The sequence below is a fragment of the Geotrypetes seraphini genome, chromosome 1 (genome assembly GCF_902459505.1).
Source record: "Geotrypetes seraphini chromosome 1, aGeoSer1.1, whole genome shotgun sequence".
Lineage (NCBI taxonomy): Eukaryota > Metazoa > Chordata > Amphibia > Gymnophiona > Dermophiidae > Geotrypetes > Geotrypetes seraphini.
This window is the reverse complement of record NC_047084.1, coordinates 314,309,530-314,332,620: the sequence shown is the minus strand read 5'-3', so window position 1 is coordinate 314,332,620 and position 23,091 is coordinate 314,309,530. Positions and strand designations below refer to the sequence as shown.

Sequence of the window (23,091 nt, the reverse complement as noted above, 5' to 3'; positions counted from 1 at the left end):
AGGAGCATTTCCCATCTGAGGCCTAAACCCCAGGAAATTTTCTTCACTGAGGCCTGAGCCACATGAAACTCACTCATCTGCGGTCTGAGCCACAGGAAGATCTCACCTCAGAGGCCTAAGCCACTGGAAGAACTCACCTCTGAGGTCTAAGGCACAGGAATATTACTCATCAGTGGCCTCAGCCACAGGCAGATGTCACCTCTGAAGCCTAGGCCACTGGACGAACTCATCTCTGAGGCCTAGGCCACCAGAACAATTCTCAGTTGAGGCCTCAACAAAGCCACAGGAATCTTCCTCTACTGAGGCCCAAGCCAAAGGAACACTTCTCATCCAAGTCCTTAAGCCGCTGAAATATTGTGTTAACTGAGGCCTCAGCCACAGAAATATCTCACCACTGAGACCGAAGCCATAGAAATATCCTATCTTTGAGGCCCCAAGCCACCAGATCTCACCACTGAGACCTAAAGCCACAGGAAGATTTCACCTCTGAGGTCTAAAGCCACAGGAAGATCTTAACCTCTGAGGCCACAGGAAGGGATCTGGGACCAGCCCCAGAAATCGACCTCCACTGAGGCCCTATGCCTAAGCCACTGAAATTTCCACATCTGAGGTCACAGGAAGATTTCACATCTGAGTCTGAAACCCCAGAACTAAAACACAACTGAGGCCTAAGCCCCAGGAACATGCGCAGGAGCATTTCTCAATTGAGGCCAAAAGCCACAGGAACATTTCTCAACTAAGGCCAAAAGCCACAGGAACATGCGCAGGAACATTTCTCAACTGAGGCCAAAAGCCCCAGGAACGTGTGCAAGAACATTTCTCAACTGAGGCCTAAATTCCAAGGAACATGCACAGCAACATTTCTCACCTGAGGCCTAACGCCCCAGGATCATGCGCAGCAACATTTCTCACCTGAGGCCTAACGCCCCAGGAACATGCACAGCAACATTTCACAACTGAGGCCTAAAGCCCCAGGAACATGTCTCTCTACTGAGGCCTAAGCCACAGGAATATGTCTCTTTACTGAGGCCTAAGCCAAGTACTCATGTGCTCCTGCACTACCGGAAGGCAAAGGGAGAGGCATTAGTGCTGCAGCGCACAGGGAACTGTGCCGTCACCCGTGGTTGGGCTTTTCTTCTTATGGGAAAGGACCCTCCAACCAAATCAGCTTCTTCTTCTTCTCTCCACCGGCTGGGAGGGTGGGGAAGGGACCTGGGTGGGCCCAGGTGTTGCCCCTAAAGTTGGATCAATATGGCCAACACCCCAAAGGCTATACTGAAGCCGCAGCAACAGGAGCAAATAGCCTTCCCTCCTCGGGAGCCCAAACCAGGAACCAGAATGATTGCAGCCATTTGTCAGATCTAGGAAACTGGTGCTGGTAGTTACAGCGAAACCTGGCTGAAATCCACTGCAGAATCCAGGAGCTGTAAGAAACCCATCCTCAACCTGCTGGAGCTAGAGTATACTGACTGGCCAGGAGGATGTGCATCCAAGATATACCTGAGGTCAATTCAATGCTTTCTATCTCACCCTGCTGGTTGATGGATGTAATCCCACTAGTCTCTGGATTCATCTGTGTTGATGACAAGGAAGGTAAATTTAATCCTAATAATAGGCCCAACATAAAACAGCATCAAAAATATACACATTAGAGAATGACATGGGGACAAATTTTTCCCAGTCCCTACAGGAATTGTTTCCCCGTCCCATCCTCACAAGGTTTGTTGCTCTCCTTGTCATTGCCCTATTCCTGCAAGCTCTGCCTTAACCGCAAAATCCTCAAACACTTAAGGGTTTCAGGCTTGTGCAGATTAGGACAGAGCTTGCAGGAATGGAGCAGGGATACAGAAAGAATTTGTCATGACGGGAAAATGAGTTCCTGCAGGGACAGGGAAAATTTGTCCCTGTGTCATTCTCTCATACACATTTAACAGTTCTGCAGAACAATCATATAACAGAAATATGATAAATGTCAGTACAATGCACACAATACCATAATAGACAGCATGGAAGAACATTCAAATAGCAGAGAAATGTATCCATTTCAGCTTAAGGAGAAAGGGAAGAGCACATATTAAATGCTGAGAGACAAGAGAAGACAGACTGAATGCGTCACATTTACAAACTATAAAATTAATCCATTATCCCTGCTTAGCTGCTAAGCATGCCGTACCATGCAGCTGATTGGCTGGGCCGGAACGTCCTCTCCGACATCAAAATTGACGTCGGGAAGAAGGCAAGAAGCAGCGGCGGCAGCCCAGGGTTTGAATCGTCACAGCAGGGAGGGAAAGCTATTGCCCATCCTGGTGTCCCCGTGCACAGCTTCAGGACGCTGTCCCTGACAACGGGACATTTCAGTGTCCTGAAGCAATGGGTCGGGACAACGGGACGGTCAGTCCGAAAACGGGACTATCCCGTTGAAAATGGGACGTATGGTCACCTTAGCTTAGAGGCAAATTCCCTTCTTAGGCCTGAATGCACAAAACGCACTGTGCATTTAATGATTGTCACTAAACCAGTTTAGTGTTGAAGTATTTCAGCTATCAATGCACAAAACAGCAAATCGCGGTCTTTTCCATGGTTTGATGCAGCCTACGATAATCATAAGTAAATATATTACAGTGAGCTCATCAGTATTAAAATGAGCACTCCAATCGATGCCCACATGATGCACAAAATGAAGTGCCGGTTTTTAATGCTCCAAAATCTCCAACAGGTCTGGAGGGGCCGGTAGTGTTAAATCCTCTCCCCCCCCCCCCCCCAGATATGTGCGTGTGTTATATATGCATAATATCTGTCCCCATTAAAGAAAAAAAAAAAGTTATGATGACCCCTGAACTTTAAAAAAAGAAAGTGGCAGGAGGGAAGCCCACTCACTCCTGCCTTGGCCACCTTGACCCCCCACATTCCTGACCTCCCCACATTCAAATTAAAGAGCGCCAGGAGGGATTCCCACTCTCTCCTGCTGGCAGGCTGCCTCTTCAAAATGGCAGGCCTTTCCCTTCACGGTGCATCCTGGGATGTACTGGGAGAGACCTAAGAATCTGATTGGGTAATACACCTAAGGCCCCTCCCAAAGGCATGGCCTTAGACACCTGGACCAGTGAGGGCCTTAGGCCCCTTCCCATGCATTGGGTGGGGCCCAGGACTCTGTTTGGTTCAGGCACCTAAGGCCTCTCCTATGGGAAGGGCCTTAGACTCCTGGGCCAATCAAGTCTTAGGTCTTATTTGAACTACAGAGTTGCTGCCACCTGTGGTGTGCTTTGTTTGACTATTTTTTTCAAATATTGTTCATGGACTTTAAAGATATTCTGTAAACTCCTTCAATGAAAGTCTGGTGAATTATAAGGAGGAAGCTTTACTGTTGCATGGCTAATGCAGTACTGTTGGGAGGGAGGTGTCCAGCTGAGGGAATAGCTCTTCCTACCCAGGTTGCCTGGTGATTAAGGCTAGTTACCAGTACAGCACAAACTAGAGCCTAAAGGAGCAGTGTGAAGTGTTAAGAATAAAAATATGGTTTGTTTTTTTCCTTAAGCAAACAGCCTTAATGTGGGGGCTGGGACTATTCATACAGTTCTTTCCAGGACTTTGTGGAGTACAAAAGTAAAACTAATTTTTATGGAGATATTTGGTTTTGGCCATCTGACTTGAGGCTAAAATGTACTTCCTGGCATTTTAAATAATTCTCTGCCACTGTGGCTTTTGGCATGAAAGGCATCCTACTTTAACAGTGCAATTTCTTTACAGATTTATAGCTAAAATAATCAGTATATGCAAAAATCAGTAGCGCTGCATAGGTTACAGCTTTCTAATAATGTACCTGCGTTTTCCTGAGATCCAATGACATGCCAGGTTCCAAAGAACACAACAAAAGTGGACAGCACAAATTCAGTGCCACGTCATGTCTGAACAAAGCTGCTCTGGCATCATAAAATTGATTAAGCACAGCCTGGATGCATTCATGGACAAACAGAATGCTATCTCACTGCAAAGGAATGCGGCTTACTGCAAACACCTAACTAGTGTACTCAAGACTTGAGACTGGGAAAGAGATATGCAGAAAGAACAAAATTGAAACATACTTCTAGCTAATCTAGAAGGCAAAGTTCTAATAATTGCATCAGATATTTCACCAAAAATATTTTCCAATTTAAATTCCCACCGTGCAACAATATAAAGTCTACCAGGCAAATTACCTTATCCATCCAATATCAATTAGCAAAATGCTGGAACCAACTACCATTTACACTATGATCTTGTGACCATTACCTCAGGTTCAGAAAATTTCTAAAAGCATTTCTGTACCAAGACAGGGAGCCAACTCTGAAGTAAATGAAACATTAATTGTAACATTACATTTCTAAACTGTCTAATGCAATTCCTAGGACATAATGATGAGCTGATGATCTACTTATACTTATAAATATATAGTTGAAACTATGATCTAACTGTATTAATAGTTGTACTGATCTACCTGGATTAGCAACCCTATTGAATGTCGATCTGTCTATTGTAACTTCCTGGTTAATTGACCCAACCTCTTGTAATGTAATCTGACTTTGAACTGAATAGGTAAAGGTGGAACAGAAAATCTAATTTTAACATAACATAATATCAGGAAAGCATTTTTTTGTGTCATGAATACACCTCTTAAAGCTTTCTCAAATTAGGGAGTACAAATAATTTAATAGCTCTGTGTCCAAAAATATTGAAATTTCACTCTAGATCACAGAAGCAATAAACAACAGTGCTTTAACTAAAAAATATAACAAGAGTTCTTAAAAATTAGTACATAAAGTGCTCAGACCATACCCATGTGCTCAATAGGTTCGAGCAAAGGTAGCAACGGGCCATCATAGCACTTTATAGGTCCCATACTGCCAGGAAAATAATGAAACACCAAATAATGTTTTGGTACTTATGTTAGTGTAGTAAGGTTGGGAGGGTATATTGTTTGTACCCGTGGAGGACATCAGAGCAAAGTCCTCCGTGGAGTTCGCTCTTATTGGTAAACATGGTTTTCAGCTGGAGTTCTTATTATATAGTGTTTTTTGTTCAATAGAAAAGGATTTCACATAGAAAAGTTGAAACTTTATGATATCCGGCTACTCTTTGACGAGCCCCTTGTGACTATAAATCATACTGACAAACATAAGTTTGCTTCCCAATAACGTCAAAACCTCTTAAAGGTCATACTAAATACAAGACATGCAGACCAGCTGTCATTTCTCTTTCATAAGAGGTATTACTGGCATAAGAGGCTGTTGCTTTGAAGCACTGCAGCCTTGGTAAACTGCATCAGACATTTAGGGGTCCTTTTACTAAGGACCGATTTAGCACGCACTAAAGATTAGCGTGTGCTAAATGCTAAGGTGCCCATTATATTCTATGGGCGCCTTAGCATTTAGTGCATGCTACTCTTTAGCGCGCCGTAGTAAAAGGACCCCTTAAATTTAAAAGCAAAGTATGAAACTTTGTCAAAGGATCACAGTCTAAAATTGGGCTAGAGGATCAAAGGCATACAAAGGTAGTATTAATAGAATGCTTCTGAGCTACAGCTTCTCACAATCTTAATCTGTAAATGCCGCTTTTAGAGGTTTCTTTTTATTTACTGAAAAACAAGCAAATCTCTGCGGCTCATATGCCACATGGTACAGAGCTTGCTCACAAATGGTTTTTTGGGGTGTGGGACTAAGCACAGAACACACGCCTTACTCTAAATTCTAGCCACATAATCTAATTCTTATGTAACCACTATTAGATCCACTAAAGGCAGCGATCATCATTAAACTTGTTTTCACAGCTTTGGCGAAGATCGTTTTTGCCAACCCAATGCACAAAATGGCCCACCATTTGTTTTTCCCGTCAATCACCCATTTTCCAATCCAGCCATGCAAAGTAGCCACGTGATTAATGTACTAACATTGCTTGGCTATCCCCCCCAAAAAAGGGGTGGGGGGTCATTTTTTTTCCAATGGCACAAATATTTTTGCGTGTGTTACACATACAAAATATCTGTCCCATAAAAAAAAAAAAGAAAAAGTCCCCCACTGCCATGTCAGCCCTTGAATGCAGCACCAGGAATCCCCCCCTCCCCTCAAAAGAGAAAATTGGCAGGAAGGATGCCCATTCCCTCCTGCCAATGGAGCTCCCCCCTGAGCTATCCCCTTCCCTCTCCCCTCCTGAAAAAAGGAAGGAGGGATGCTCCCCCCCAAACCCCCCCATACCTTTGTTAAACATTGGGAGCTGGAGGGAAGCATGATCCCTTCAGTTCCGAGTCCTGCCTGTCGAAAATAATGGGTCTTCCCCTCTCTGGCTCAGCCAATCAGGGCCTTAGGCTCCTCCCGCTGTATCCCATGTGCTGCACAGGGAGGGGCCTAAGGTCTAACCTCTGATTTGCTCAGTCAGACCGTAGGCCCCTTCCTGTGCAGCACATGGGATACAGAGGGAGGAGCCTAGGAGCCTAAGGTCCTGTTTGGCTCAGAGCCTAAAGGGCCTAAGGTCTTACATCTGATTTGCTCAGACTTCAAACCTAAGACAGGGACCAACAGACTTGTTGGGAGAGGTAGATTGAGAGCTGAACGCCAAGTGGGGGGAGTGGAGTGAGCTGCAGACCCACAAGCAGAGCTGGAGGTGTCAACAGTGAGTTCCAGCCTCATGAGAACAGCTTGATGCTGCTAATAGGAGCCAGGCTCTGTGGGTGCTTGAGTGCCCCAGTATTGAGCAAATGTCTTGACTGTGCCTAGGGCGGGGTAATTTCCATTGGGTTTAACATCCCTAATCATTTTGAAATGTTGGTTTAGATACAGGTATTTATATTACCTGGGATAGTAGAGATTTAAGTGACCTGCTCAGGGTCACAAAGAGCTGCAGTAGGAAATAAATAAACAATAATTGTGCAATTAATTTTTTTTAAGGTAAATGCAGCAGCCCTAGTTTTAATAGAACTGATTAAGGATGATCATGATTATAAAGTTTATTCATATCTTGGGAGGGAGGCGACACTGCTCTGCCGTCAGCCCCTGAGGAAGAAGGAAGTTACGTCAGAGAGGGTAGGACACAATGCCGAGCAAACTCCGGGGCCGACGGCCGAGCAGTATTTGTACAGTATATTGCTGGTGCTGCCGTCGTCCACGTTTAGAAGACCGGGGGGGGGGGGGAGAGCAGCAACCAATTTAAAAGGAGAGTTGCCGTACGGGGAGGGAAGGAGGATAGAAAAAGAGTTGCTATCATCTCAGTTTGCCTAATTATAGGGCCGCCCCCTGCCCCTTTGTAACCACCCCTGAGCCGACCCAGTCCAGACCTCTCTACCCTGTCCCTACTGCAGGACTGGAAAAAGGGAAGCCAGCGGCTGGCGCAGGGAGTCGATGCGTGTGGCTACCTTGGTCGGCGAAAGTGGATTTAGATGAAAAGAGGCCCTAGGCTATTCCACTTATGAGGCCCTTTCACCTCCCATTTTTAAGTTTGTAAATTACATGAGAGATAATAAAATACATCATTACTGTGATATATATCAATATGTTAAATGAAACATGTTGTTATTGGTACTAATCTTTATAAAAAATGTGACACGGATAATAAATAAAAAAAAGTCGAGAACACTTATTTGGACATTTATTCTCAGCACCATATATAGTACTTGTAACAATAACTGAAGGCGAGCCAGCACGGCTTCTGCAAGGGAAGGTCGTGCCTCACGAACCTACTGTACTTCTTTGAGGGAATAAACAGCCAGATGGATAAAGGGGAATCCATAGACATCATTTACCTTGATTCCAAAAAGCCTTTGACAAGGTACCTCATGAACGACTACTCAAGAAGCTGTGGAACCACGGGGTGCAAGGAGATGTCCACCGATGGACAATTTCTTATGTTCTTAATCAAACATAACACACAACATTGCCCCTTCCTATGTCCATAGTGCCCCCAGTGCGTCCTTCCTCACCTCACCCCCCCTCTGATGCCCGCCTGCCTCCCATCCCCCTTTCATTGAACACCCCCCCATGCCATCCTGCCTGCCTGCCTGCCTTCCATTAAACCCCCCCACCCCCACTCCGATGCCAGCCTGCCTGCCTCCCATCTCCTTTCCACTGAAACCCCCCACCCTACCCCACCCCCCGATGCCAGTCTGGGCTGCCCTGTCCTGACGGATCCACGTTTTGCCTCTCTCCCCGCAGGGCTAGGCTTTGCCCAGCTGTTTCTGGACTGACGTCTTTCCCTCCCCGATCCTCCTCCCAGGGTGAGAAAAAGAAAGGGAGAAGCCGAGTCAGCACCCCGTTGCGGCCGGAGCCGGTTCCGATCCCGAAGCGTAGAATTTCTCCTTATTTTCAGTTCAGTGTTTTAGTGTTCACTGTTTTTAGAATAGTGTAATTTTAATTTTGCTAACAATTTGAATGTAGGCCCCTCTTGATCTAGAGGCCCTAGGCTGAAGCCTAGTTAGCCTATAGGAAAATCCGGCCCTGAGTGAAGTACAACGGGAAGGGGGAGTGAGCGAGTCAACAGGAGCAAATGCTGGATGTGGCTGTAGAAGGCGCAAGGTGGCCACTACATTTTGTTGGGTGGTGGGGGCAGTAGGGGCAGTATCCACCCATAACTACATCACTTCAGTCGAAACACTTCTTGTTTTAATCGCTACTTCGCGAGAAAATTACAAGTGAAACTGCAGAATAACTGCTTGTAGCCTGAGGAACGAGATACTTTCTGGGCAACCATTAAAGCAACATCACCTTGTCCTATTCCATATAGTAGCTTGCATTGTGTGTTTTCTCTGCTGACGGGTTGGGGGAGAAGGGACATAGAGGATTGTGACGTCAAAATGGTTGAGAAGCAGCCAATAGAAGCGCGCCGAGGGCCGGACAAGGGTGCATTGTTTTGACAATAGTTACCTGCGCTCTTTTATTGGTGGAGCTCAGAGCACCGATCTATCGCTTGGATTAGCACTGGGAAGGAGGAGGGAGCTCAATTCCAAGGTGCTGTTTTGGTTGTTTCCCACGGGCGGCTTCATGGAAAGCGTTTCCTTGTCCACTTGTCTGCTCGGAGTTCTTCTCTTTCTGGTCGTGAACTGGCTGTTCCAGTACCTCTGGGATTTTTACCTGACTTTCTCCGGAAATGTGCCTCCTGGACTTTGGTATTTGCCCTTCGTGGGCAACTTGGGTTTACTGCTGCTGCTGCCGGGGCGTCTGGTATCACTGTTGTGGCCGGTGACAAAAAAAGGGCCGGGGCGTGGTACAGGAGCTGATGAGCTGGAGGGCAATCGTACCCGTGCACATCTTCCTCACTGCACTGGTCGATATCTACGGCAGTATCTTTAGACTTTTTGTCGGCAAACATATGGTGGTCTTTATCAACGACTTTGAGACGCTGAAGGATGCGATGGTGAACTACGCCGAAGTGTTCTCGGACCGGCCCGATTTACCCGAGATCATCCTCATTAGCAAGCGAAAGGGTAAGAGCTCGGGAGCTGTTTTCGATTTCACCGAAGCACCTGTTGCTGTTATCGTGTCGGTTAGCCTGCGCACAAACACATTAAGTGGGTCAGGATCCCTCTCTGGACGGATTTGGCTGGAATCTGGTAGTGGACAGTCGTGCCCAAAAAGGACCCACTTTTGCCAAATTTCAGTTAAATGGGTGACTGGAGAGAATCTGCAATGCACTTATTAACTTACTCCAACATGTGCCAAAAATTTGGTGTTCAAATGGAAGTTAAATGCCAAAACAGGTGAAAAAGAAGTTAGAACACTCCTGCCCAATTGGGTGAGTTTGTTTTGTTTTTTTTCCCAACCATCCTGGTGGGTTTATTTTATAGCCTCTTCGCCCCTTTTATAGCTTCTTCAAGCCCTTTGCCCTCTTCTACTCACACTGGTACTATGGTGTAAACAAAATAAACAAACAAAAGAGACTTTTTATCTGTCTGTTAAATCCTAGCTCATGTTCCCGATCTAACACCAGCTCTGGCAGGATACACATGTCAAATCTGGCATACTGTAATCACAAAACTGAAAATAAAATTATTTTTTTTATCTTTTCTTATCTGGTCATTATTCAAATCATGTTGGTCCCAGGCTCTGGTTGTCTTCTCATAACTCGCTTGCCAGGGTCTCCTTCTTTCTTTTTTTCTCCGTGCTAACCATCCATCTTCCATCTCTGTCCTCCCCTTCCGTTTCCCTTCCCTCCCCCGGAGGTGTGGCATCTTTCCTTTTTTTCATCTCCATCCCTGCAGCTGTAGCGATGGACCCCACCATCCCAGATCTACCCTCTCTCCTTTTCTCAACTACCCTTTTATCCAACATATCTCCCTCCTTCCCCACCACCCCAGGATTCTCCCTTTCTCTTCCCAACTACCCTCCTAGCCAGTATCTCTATCCCCCCACCCCCTCCACACCTTCCCTTGTGTCCAACTTATCTTCATTTCTGTTCCTTCACTCCTTAAATCCCATTGTCCACCGTCTCTCTCCCTCTCCTCTGTTTTTAGACCCATTATTTCTTCCAGTCTGGTATAAGCATATCTCTGTGAACCCCCCTTTCCTCCCTCCGTGTATGTCTACACCAGGCCCCCTCCCCCGAAGGCCTGCATGTTCCCCCAGCTTCCCCGCTGACCTCCCGCTCGTACCTTTACCTAATTACAGCAGCCGAGCAGCCTGTAGAGAGGATTGCCGGCGCTGTAGCGATCCTTACAGGCTGCCATCGGCCTCCACAGCTGTCCTTCCTCTGCCCTGGTCCCGCCCCTCCTCTTACGTCAGGGGCAGGATCGCAGCAATGGGAACGTGCTGTTGAGGATGACGGCAGCCTGCAAGGATCGCTGGTGCTGTAGTCTCTCCGTAGTCTGCTCCACTGCTGTAATTAGGTATAGGTAAGAGCGGGAGGCCAGGGGAGTAGCCGGAGGACACTGCAGCACTTCCTGACTAACCCTCCCCTCCTAAAGCAGGAATGGCAGTGGCTGGCCAGCAAGAGGCAGGGCTGCCGCTTCTGTTTGAGGGGGGAGAGTCAGTCACCGAATCTGGAGGCCAATTTTTTTTTTTAACGAATCGATTCACCCGAAGTGAATCGATTCGAATCGGAAATCGAGCAGCGCTACTGAATACTATCTGCTGCATTTAAGCGCCCCACAGGTGTAAGTGGTGATAACTAAAGTTTAGGTGCCTAATTATTTCAGTTAATATCTTGTGGATTAGGTGCACAAATTTGTTATTCTTTAGCAACTCTCCAGACTAGCATAGGTTAATCTTACAAATGGGTATATATCTCATCATGACCAATAGGTGGAGACTGAGACAAAACTTTGGAACTGTACATATCATGTGACCCCTCCCTAATTACTTCAGTCTTCTCTCAGTCTCCAGCAGGTATGGTGAGCTGTACCCATCTCCCTTGGTAGAGCTGTTGGAATTTGTTTAGGACTTTTTGTCCTTTTTTGTTGCCGGATTGAGCTTGGGTGGACCTTGTTTGGGGGTTCATCTGACCTCAGGGTGCCTCAATAGTAAGCCTTACCCCTGGTGGTAAGGCATATTAGTTAGAGAGCCAAGTGGAGTCTGTTCTGTGGGAAAAAAAATCCTGAGGTAGTGCTGGTCTGAAGGGTTGCTTTCCCTTTAAATATGCTGTAAATTACTGTATTTTTCAATTAACTGGCACTTTTCTTCTAGCTAGGTCACTTATGGATCAATTGAGCAGCTCTCGGGGGAAGAGGTGCACAATTTGCTACAGACGCAAGGCACTCGCAGCCGGCCTGAAAACAGCTGTTCGGGCCGGTGCGATGGATGAGCCTTGTCGGCAGCAGGTGCCGGCGTCCAGGGCTCCCCCCACCCCGCCCGTGCCTCGCGAGCCAGTAGCAATTTGCAGGGAAGCCTAGTCTTCCCCTGCCACCCACGGAGGAATTTCCTCAGCCGCCGATGATGCAGCTGGGGATTTCTTATCAGCTGTTTTTTTTCTCTCAGCTGATGCCGGCTTTTGTCTGTTTTAGCAACTGGGATAGTTCAGGCTTCCCAGTTGCTACAAGCCCTGGAGGGTTTATTTTTGGAGGGAACTTCGCCATTTGTGAGCAATAAACCCTCCATTTGCTCTGCCACCACAGATGACTTTTCCCCTGTCTTGGAAAAACAGGGGCAGGTTTCAGCTGGGAATCCTGTTCGGGCAGGCGGTCCCATGGGGTCACCGGGGGGTTTTTCCCCTGATTTAATTTTTCATTTATGCAGGGCTTATTTTCAGGCGGCTGAGGGTTTTGTGGTTGGCCCGGGGGTTTCGGGGAGGTTGTTCCCCCCCCCCCGCACCTTTTGCGGCTTTGCCCCGTCTACTACTTTCACGGCTCCTCCTCCTCCTCCCTCATCCAAGCGCCCGCGGATGGCATGGGATGAAGACTTGTGTTCTGAGGAGCATGCAGCTCTGGATGAAGACCTGGACCCTTGGGGGGACCTCCAGGATCCTCTTGAGGGGACGCTGGTAGCGGGGCCTTGTTTTTTCCAACTACTGGTAAGGAGGCATCCGCGGTGCACCATTTTCACAGAGACAAGCTCCCAGCTTTAATTCAGCAGGTCTCCGTTTTGAGGAGACGCCACCTGAGACCCCGAGGGTGGGGGACCCTCTTCGGGGGATCCATCCGGTGTCTCGCTCTTTTCTTATGCATTAGGATATTCGGGATATTGCCCTGTCGCAGTGGAATACGCCGGAGGAGCCATTTCATTTTCGTGCTCCATGGCTCATTTGTATCCCATCCCGGAGGGGGATAAGGATACCTTGAAGTCGCCAATAGTAGATGCGGTGGTCTCTGTTATTTCAATGCGGCATACTGTGCCCATAGAGGGTAGTTCTGCCTTATGTGATTCTGAGGAGCACAAATTGGAGGATCTTCTTAAACAGAATTTTAATGTCTCTGCCTTGGGAAGTCCAGGCGGTTATTTGTGGGGGGCTCGGGGCTCATGCCGTGTTTCATTGGGCCGAGCGTATTCTTGACTGTGAATCTGATGATTGGTCCTTGATAGATGAAGAGGTTGTGAAGATTGAAATGGCGGCCTCGATCCTCTCCGATGCCCTCTATGACTTGGTGTGGTCCTCTGCCAAGTATATGGCTTTTGGGGTGGCCTTGCGTCGTACCTGGTGGCTGCGTACTTGGTTGGCGGATGAGGCATCCAAGACTAAACTCACAAAATTTCCCTTTCGGGGGTCTTTTTTGTTTGGAAAGGATTTAGATGAGTTGGTTCAGACTATGTCAAACTCTAAGGTGTCCCGGTTGCCTTAGGACCGTTCCCACTAGGAGGTTAGGAGGCACTGCTAGGGGGCGTCTGTGGGATTTCTGCAGGTTCTGCCCTGGGTGTGGGGTGCTACCTTCCCGTCTTCTGGGTTTTCCCGGGGGCGTTTCTTTGAGCGCATGCAGTCCTTTCTGGGAGGCTGGGAATCCCTCCACCGTTTCCCCTGGAACCCATCCTGCCCAATGACTCCTTGCTGGCGCCCCCTCTGGTCCCATTGGGTGCCCGGCTGCGCAAGTTTTCTTACAAATGGTCAGAGATCACATCCGATCAGTGGGTCCTGGAGGTGATTCGGGAAGGTTATGTTCTAGAGTTTGCCTGTTCCTTGCCAGATCATTTTCTAGCTTCTGTCACTCCAAGTGGAAGAAGCAGGCTTTTCGCCAGACCTTCAAAGATTGCTAGATCTCAGAGCTGTGGTTCCAGTGCCCCCTCAGGAGTCTGGCACTGGCAGGCATTCAGTTTACTTTGTGGTGCCCAAGAAAGAGGGGGCTTTTCGGCCCATCTTAGATTTGAAGGGGGTCAAAAATGCTCTCAGAGTTCCGTCTTTTTGCATGGAGACACTGCAATCGGTGATTCTGGGGGTTCAGCCAGGGGAGTATCTAACCTCTCTCGACCTGACGGAGGCCTACTTGCACATTCCAATCCGGCCCTCTCATTAGCGCTTCCTTCGTTTTGTGATCCTGGGCCAGCACTTTCAGTTCTGTGCACTCCCTTTTGGTCTGGCCACAGTTCCTCGGACGTTCACCAAGGTTATGGTGTTCGCCGCCGCGGTCTTCCGGATAGAGGGCATTCTGGTGCATCCTTAACTTGACAACTGGTTGATTCACTCACAGTCCTTCCAGGAGAGCACCCGGGTCATGGCTCGGGTGGTGGGGTTCCTGCAGTCACTGGGATGGGTTGTCAGCCTTGCCAAGAGCCGGTTGGCCCCCTCGCAGTGCCTGGAGTATCTTGGGGTTGTATTCGACACCTCCTTGGGGAAGGTCTTTCTCCCAGAGGCCCAGGTAAGCAAATTACAATCTCAGATTTGCCTATTTATGACATTCTGGTGTCCTCGGGTTCAGGATTTCCTCCAAGTCTTGGGGGTCAATGGCAGCTTCCCTCAACATGGTGAAGTGGGCTCAGGCCCACATGCGTCCTCTTCAGTATGCTCTGCTTTGAAGATGGTTGCCCCAGAACCTCAATCTAAATCACCCTGTTCCTCTGCGGGGCTTGGCTCGCTGCAGTTTTCATTGGTGGCTTCAGGCCTCCCATCTTGTTCAAGGGATGAGTCTGCATCAGCCACACTGGATGGTGATTCTCACGGATGCCAGTCTTCTCAGTTGGGGAGATCAGTGTCTAGGTCACTCATCTCAGGGCACCTTGTCCACGGAGGAGGCGTCCTGGTCTATCAGTGTTCTGGTGTTTGGCTTACCATTAACTGGAAATCGAGGAAAGTGCATACAATGAAGGAAGCGTGGAAGGTGTTGAAAGAATTGGGGTGTTGTAACATCCTGGGGCCGGAGCAGGGGCCATCAACCTCGAACACCTCTTGAAAGAATAGAGACCTGGGCTGCAATCTCGGATTCTTGTTTTGGTTCCTGCGGGTTGATTCCTGGACTGGATTGTTGACTCTGTCCTCAGTCTTTTTGGCTGAGAAGGTGCATTGGATTTGAGTGAACGTGGGGAGGGGAAGGGTATTAGTTTGATGGGTATGAGTCGGTTGAATGAGTGGGTATGAGTCTTGGGAGCAGTCAGGGTGGAAGTTCATTTCCTACAGGTATGACTGGTCATGGAAGAATGAGACCAGAATTGGCTGGGAAGAGGAGGGTGATGGGGGGGGGGGGCTTAATGGAGGACAGGGGAGAGGGGAGATTCACTCTGTTGTTGCTTTTAAACTGGGGCCTTGGAATGAGAATGGCCTTAATAACCCGGGGAAACGTAGCATTGTGTTGAAGAAAGTGCTGCATCTGCAATGGGATGTCATCCTGTTACAGGAGACTAATTTGAGGGGCAGGGATTCTCATTTGTTGAAACATACTGGGTTTGACCGGGTCCTTACACATCAAGCGGGGGGGGGAGGGGGGTGTTAAAAAAAGGGGGATTGTCGATTCTGATATATAAAGTGGTTGGGCTGGGAATAGAGGAGGAATACTGGGACACAGAGGGAAGGTGTTTGGCTATACGGGGCTCTTATCAGGAGCAGTCTTTCACTATTGTTAATATTTATGGTCCCAATTCCAAACAGGTGGCCTATTATAAATCTTTGGTCCTGCCTTTGTTGGAGTTTGTGAAGGGGGGGCTCTTGGGGGGGGACATTAATATTACGCCCAATAACCTATTAGATCACTCCGGGGGGGTTCTGAATATAATAAGGCCCATAGGAAAGTCTTTTTGGATTTAATGTCTAAATTGAATCTTTTTGATTGTTGGAGAACTACTCATACTATCCAGCGGAATTATACTTTTTATTCCCATGCTACTCATAGCTATACGAAATTAGATGGCATTTGGGCACATAGGAGTTTGGGGTGGGAAGCTGGGGCAGGTGGAAATAGAGGCTATCCAGATCTCTGATCATGCTCCAGTTTGGGTGTCTTGGAAGGGGTTTGGTAAGATAGAGAGGGGTGGACTTTTTAGAGACTTAATGAATCTTTATTGGGAGATCCTAAGGTGATTGAGGAGGTTCAATTTTCTATCACTCGTTATTTGGGGAAGTGAATGATACAGGGAAAGTGAGTGATGGGATCCTTTGGGATGCCCTGAAGGCTGTCGTGTGTGTGTGTGGGGGTCTTGATTAAATGGGGGGGGGGCAAGGAAAAAGAGGCATAGAGAGGAGCGGACCCTGTATTTGAGGGAAGAGTAATTTAGCTTGGAGTTACAACATAAGGCCGCTTTAGATCCTGGGGGTCGTCTGTCAACTGCGGAGTTTATCCCCAGGCTGTTGTTTTTATTTCAAACGCTTCCTATTCCATTTCCTCAGAGGATCTTGCAGGGATTGCAGAGAATGTTTTATTTTTTGGTTTATTTGGAGATATAAGGCTTTTCGGTTGACCAAGCAAGTAATGTGGGCCCCTAGAGAACAAGGTAGGTGGGCTGTGCCGAATTTTCTCTGGTATTACCAGGCGGCTCAGCTCCGATTCATTTTGGATTGGTCTTTGGAGGGGAATAATCTGGGGGTGCAGATGGAGCAATTTTGGTTTGGGCAGCAGCCGTTGCGGGACTGGATGTGGGGGTCCTTATCTAAAGGGGCTAGGTTGAGGGGGTGGGGAATCCTTTTCTTAAACATCTCATCAAATTGTGGGGTTCAATGAGGAGGCTAGTGAGGGTGGGGGATGTTGACCTCCACTTTAGCTGCTATATTTAGAGAACCCACTTTTGTAGTGGGTGGTACTTCCGGGGGTCTTTGCTTTGTGGGAGAGGAGGGGTATTCGGGTGTTTTGGGATGTACTACAAGGCCATAAGATCATCCCTTTTGCTACCTTGCAGAGGCAATATTCTTTGCAACCTAGGGATTTCTTCCAATGTTTACAAATCCGGCATTATATGCAGGCCCAGGGGTGGTTGGCGGCTTCACAGGGGTGTTGGGAGCATGTGGAGAAATTTTGGCTATTGTTGGGCAGGGTACCCCCGTATCATTTCAGTTTTGTATTCTTTTCTTTGGGGATGGACTAAGCCCATTTATTCATTTTGGGGTAAGTGGGAGGCAGATCTAGGGTCTCTCCTGACTGAGGGACAATGGGACACAATTTGTTCAGAAATACGCAAAGCGTCTGTGTGTGTTGGTTCAGGAAATTATAATATTGCAAAAGGTGAAGTGGGAAAATATAAATAAAGTAGTGCAAAAAAACTCCACTTAAACATAGAAACATAGAAGATGACGGCAGAAAAGGGCTACAGCCCATCAAGTCTGCCCACTCTGCTTACCCACCCCCTGTCTATGCCCTAATGACCCAATTTCCTTATCTTGACCCTCGTAGGGATCCCACATGGGTATCCCATTTATTCTTAAAGTCTGGCTCGATCACCTGCACTGGAAGCTTGTTCCAATGATCAACCACTCTCTCTGTGAAGAAATACTTTCTGGTGTCGCCATGAAATTTTCCACCCCTGAGTTTGAGCTGAGAGTCTGCTGAGGCTTTTTCTTCCATTTGAGCAGACTCTCAGCCACCTTTAAGTGGAGTTTTTTTGCACTACTTGGTTCAGGAAAATGCATACAAGATTGTATCTCGTTGGTATTCTATTCCTGATCGTCTCCATGTTATGTTTCCAACTGTGCCTGATGTTTGTTGGAGATGTGGGGAGCGTGGGGGTACTTTTTTCCATGTCTGGTGGGCTTGTGCTCAGGTTGGACCATAGTGGGCTATGATTACTAGATACTTGACTGATTGGTTGGGGGAGCTGGTTCAACTTACACCTCAGACTTGTTTATTGGGCCATATGAATTTGAGAGATGTATGGTGGTGTAGAAAATTATTGCGCATAGGGTTGTCTGCAGCCAAATGTTTGCTGGCTTCTTATTGGAAAAGGGGAATGGTACCCTCTGAAGGGGAATGGCGGGACTGGGTGGGTCATTTTCTTCATTTGGAATGTGTAACAGCTAAGCAGCATGGTTATTTTGTGCATCAACGGGATTAGGATTTGCTTTTTGAAAAACTTAAGGGTTGATTCTTAGTGGATTTTTGGGTGGGTTTAGGGAGGACGGGGTAGTGGCCAATATATACTTGGGTGGGGAGATTGGTTGGTTGGGTCTTTGGATGTTCTTAGGGGGTGGGGGAGTTTTGGGGAATGTTGTGTACAGTATTATTGTCTTTTATTGTGCCATATGAGTTGAACTGATCCATGTTGGGGATGTATGCTGGGTTCGGTATTGTTGCTTGGACCTTGTGGACTGTCTTTGTTTATTGTTTATTGACTGATGGTCCTGTATGTGCTGATTTGCTGTTTGCTTTTCTTTCAATAAAAATTAATTGATATAAAAAAATATATAACTGCTATAAGGGAAAATAGTTTATGAGCAAAAGTTTCTTGGCAATACACTGTTAAGTGCACAAAACATCAAAAGTGATTCAAAATAATATAATAGTGAAAGTTTATTATTATTATTGTTTCAAGTTTATTAAAATTTGATGAAACGCTAATCAAATTCTAAGCATTTTACAATAAAAAGGGGGCCATTTAACGTACTTATTAAAGACTGAAGAACATGACAAACATGAAAACAAGAGGAAAGTGGAGGAAATACAATTTAAAAGAAAAGAGAACAAATAAGGTAAAGACGGGGGGGGGGGGGGGGGGGGTTGAAGATCATGTTAATAAGATGAAAGGAATCTATTTGATTATCAACTAGGACAGACCCTGAGATCATTTAGCATTCAAATGCATCTTTAAAAAGAAAACATTTAAAGTTTCCCTTAAATTTATCTAAGTTTTGTTCAGCCCTAATGTGTGGAGGTAAAGAATTCCAGATTGAAGGGGCTACGATTGCAAATGAAGAAACTCTGTGAGTACTAATAATTTTTAAAGATGGTATGTAAAGAAGGTGCTGAGATGCAAATCTTAAGGTTCTTAAAGGATCATGAGGGATGAGGAGCTTATGAATGAAGGCAGGTTCATTGGTGTTTTGGGTTTTGAAGGAAAGTGGAGCTATTTTATATGTTATTCGATGTGGGCTAGGTAACCAATGCACACTCTTTAACAAAGGGGTAATGTGATCAAATTTCTTCTTTTTTTGTAATAGTTTTTATGGCAATGTTGTATTCATTAATTTTTGCCTTGCCTGCCTGGAATCACTCTGACCTGTTGGCCTGTTCAGTTCCTGAGGAAGGGGCCCTGAAACCCTGCTGGGTTGAGCCGTGTTGAAAGAGGACTGCACCTTAATTTTGGTCTTTGATCCAAAAAAAAGCTGGACTCTCCTTGCTGTTATTTGACTACAGCACCTTTATTCAGCTAAGTAACTGGAGGGACAAGTGACTAATTTTTTCATTTTCTGTTCAGGTCAGTGGGTTAGGCATTCAGGGCATTGCAGGACAGTGAACTTTTTGTCTTCCACTTTTATATATACAGTATAATATTGCACATTGTTTGCACTTTAAAGCACACAGGAGCACACAGATGATGGTGTGTGGCTGGCAGTGAGTGGTAATCTCTGCTCAGTGTTTGCTAGGTTTCCTATTTTAAGCACTAGAGCTCCTCTTTGAGTCGCTCTTTAAAGCTTTCAAACTCACGCTGAGGGTGCTCATCTTAAAAATTTAGATTTGAGGTTTATATATTTTTGGTGGAGTCTAGGGAGTTAACTTTCCTGCAAGGGTCTAGGGCAAGCCCAACTTATATTTTGTTGTATTAATTGAAGATATCGGATGTCTTTTTGATAGATACCTTTGTACAATGAGTTACAGTAGTCAAGCTTGGTTATAAAAAGGGAGTGAATTAGGATATTAAGGGACTGAGGGTCAAGAATGTTTGCTAGAGATCTAATCATTTTGAGCTTGAAAAACCAGTTCTTAACTACTGCACTAATCTGAAGACGGTAGGACAATTTGTGAGGTGATAAGCTTTATGGAGCAGCTTAAAAGACCCCACCCAGAGGCTTAAACATGAAGGCTGAAACAATATTTTGAGCTGCACACCATTATAGGAGCCCTGCTTGTGTGCTATATAGCAGTGTTTTTCAACCGCTGTTCCGCGGCACACTAATGTGCCACGAGATGTTGCCTGGTGTGCCTTACGGTCAGGGCCGCCATCAGGGCAGTACCACCAGTCTAGGGAGAGGGGCAGTCCGCCCCACGTGGACAGGAGAGAGCTGGACGGGGGACCCGCGGAGTTCAATACATCTTGAGCCGCGAGGCTCGTCTTCTGTTCCTGCCTGCCCTGCAGCTAACATATAGCCGATCGCAAGCGTTCCCCGATGTCAGCGCTGACGTCGGAGGGAGGGCTTAAGCAAAGCCTGCCCTCCGACGTCAGCGCTGACGTCGGAGAATACTTCCGTTCGGCTATTTGTGTGCGGCAGGGCAGGCAGGAAGCAGAAGACAAGCCTCGCGGCTTGAGCTTCGTTTTGCTGAGAAAGTTGCAAAGATGGGCTGGGAGGCAAACACGGAACACAAAAGGGGGGAGGGAGTGCGTTTTGGACACAAGGCATGAACTTGGGAGAGAGGAAGGGAGGGAAAGAGATGCTGAGGTGGGGGAGGGAATGTGTTTTTGGACACAGAAGAAATGGACTTGGGAGAGAGGAAGGGAGGGAAAGAGATGCTGAGGTGGGGGAGGGAATGAGTGTTTGGACACAGAAGGCATGGACTTTGGAGAGAGGAAGGGAGGGAAAGAGATGGTTGTGTACACGGGGAATAGAAGAAAGGAGAATTTTTGGTCATAGGGAGGGAGTGAGGTACAGATAGTGGCATACCAGGGTGGGGGGGGGGGGGGCGGACTGCCCCACCCCGGGTTTACGTCCCAAGGGGGTGCACAGCTGGCCACCCTCCAGTGTTGTCCCTAGGCCGGCAAACTGCGGCTCTTTAGCCACTTGAGTGCCACCGCCGCCAACGGTGTTGTTGGCGGTGGCAGCATTATAAAATACTTTCTTTGTGTTTATTTGATTCCTATTCAAGAGAATTACTTTATATATAGTCAATATAGGCACAGAGTTAAATTTTTAACATTTTCTAATGGTGGTGTGCCTCGTGATTTTTTTCATGAAACAAGTGTGCCTTTGCCCAAAAAAGGTTGAAAAACACTGCTATATAGTGTAATAACTTTGTGATGTATCAAATCAAAATTTTATGTTAATAATATCAGTGAAGCTAAAATGAAATTTTTGCCCCATCTGTAAGCCTGACAAGAGGATAAAAACCAGCAGATTCAGTAAAAAGTCAAAAAACATCGATAAAGATGCAGCTGGACAGACTACTTAGCTGAATATCATGTGGAATCCAGAGATGATCGTCACTCCATCAAATACTGCTCCAAATTCTCAAACTATGATTTTAAAGTTGCTAGTCAGGTCTAACCGGGCCACCCTAAGCCTATCCAAAACACACCTCTTAACATGCCCCCTAAAGATTTACATGCACTGGAAACAAAACAACCAGAAAGATGTCTGGAAAGTCAGTTTTGAAAATGCCCACTTGGGCCTTTTGACCAGTAAGATGTCCAAGTGCCAGTTTATGCTTTCTTTTGGATGTCAGTCTTTTTTGAAAATGAGCCTCATAGTGTCTTTGGGGCCAGTCAACACTAAGCATGAGGATTACCGTACATGTATTGCAGGCCAATCAATATGCAAATGTCAATACATTTAAATGTTTCTCATAAAACAGAGAATCTAAAAAATTTAAGCTACATAATCACATACCATATTGTTTAAACCAAATGCTTTTCCTCTTAAGATTTTGTTTATAAATTGGTTATTTATAAAACACATTTTCCTAGTCAATTTTTTTTTTTTTTTTGCCTGGGTTTTTAAATTTTGATTACATTGTTCAAATTTGAAAGTTTTCCCTTGTAAACTCATACATCATTGTGTTCACATTTTGAGCTTTGTATAAATTTATTTTGTTAGGTGGATGAGAGAAAAATTCTCAAATCCATAAGACTGTTAAGTAGTCTCTTCTACTGAGATGAAAATGCAGATGTCTATTGTACCTGAAAATTGTTATTTTCATATGCATTTCATCGTTTTCTTTCTTTTCTTTAGGTCGTCGTGTTTGTTTGGGTGAACAGTTGGCCAAAATGGAAGTATTTTTGATGTTTGTGAATCTCCTACAGACTTTCATCTTTCGTTTGTCTGATGAAACCAATAAACCATCATTAAAGGGAAGGTTTGGTCTGACCTTAGCTCCATTTCCATTCAATGTTACCATATCCAGCAGATGAAATCAGAAACACGTAGGCATTTTACTGAAAAAAATTATATTTTACTAAAAATCAACAAGACTGGCTTTACTTTCTTTAGTTAAAGGCTTACAAAGTCAGCTGAATTCAGGGAAGGACAATTAATTCACTGTAATTGGTACAGTAAATGGACCACTGAAACTGTGTTAAGCAACATGTTTGGAATGCTGATTCGTCTCAATGAAAAATAATGTGCTGCTATAAAAATGTTTTGGTTTTTTTAATTTGCTTGTTCATAATATAATTTTGCTTCTTTTGTGACTTTTTCTTATTACCAAACTGCCATGTTGTTTTGGAACAGAAAAAATTGATTTGCCAATAAATTGCCATCATTTTAAAATGTGATGCATTTCTTTTTATCTATTGCTTATTATAAATAAGCAAATTGGCATGTCTTGCAAATGTGCAGGTTGTTAGCTATAATTTGAACTATGACACTTGTGGCAAGGAGTGCATAACTTCCATTCTTTGGTAGAGAAGAGAACAATAAAATAAAACCTACAGCATGGGTTATCAACCAACTTGGTTTTCTGGATATCTGTTTTATGGAGAGCTATTTTATGCATATTTATTGTGTTTGTCTAAAAAAATTCAACAGATTGGATGCGTCTCAAACTGGGTTGAGAACCCCTGTTCTACTGGAAGAATCAGACTACAGGGGAAAAAACCCTCTAGAGCAGGGGTGTCGAACTCAATCAGAGAAGGGGCCAAAATCTAAAATCCAGCCTAAATCGCGGGCCGAATGGTTTACTGAACAGTCATAAACTGACAATGTTAACCAGAAATGTGAATTTAAAATGAGTGGAACAATCTTTTCCTTAACAGTGCTGTTAACCAACTCACATGCTATCAAGCAAAACAGTAATATTGGTATCAAGCAAAACAGTAATATTGGAATGTACCTAAAATGCTCATTGTTTTGTTTTCTGGCTAGATGTCTGACACCGTTTTCCCCGTATCAATGAGTCAATGTTCGGTTTTATTTCTTGGGCTGTAGCAA

At 45.7% G+C, this 23,091-nt stretch overlaps 1 protein-coding gene across 1 annotated transcript; it reads left to right on the top strand.

The window, feature by feature from the left end:
- Positions 1 to 8,874: 8,874 nt before the first annotated feature.
- On the top strand, positions 8,875 to 22,436 carry LOC117365690 (cytochrome P450 2U1-like). Its single transcript, XM_033956367.1, has 2 exons — positions 8,875 to 9,445; positions 21,895 to 22,436. Exons 1-2 carry the CDS (start codon positions 9,238 to 9,240, stop codon positions 22,071 to 22,073), a joined length of 387 nt encoding a protein of 128 aa, XP_033812258.1. The 5' UTR covers positions 8,875 to 9,237; the 3' UTR covers positions 22,074 to 22,436.
- The last annotated feature ends 655 nt before the right edge of the window (positions 22,437 to 23,091 follow it).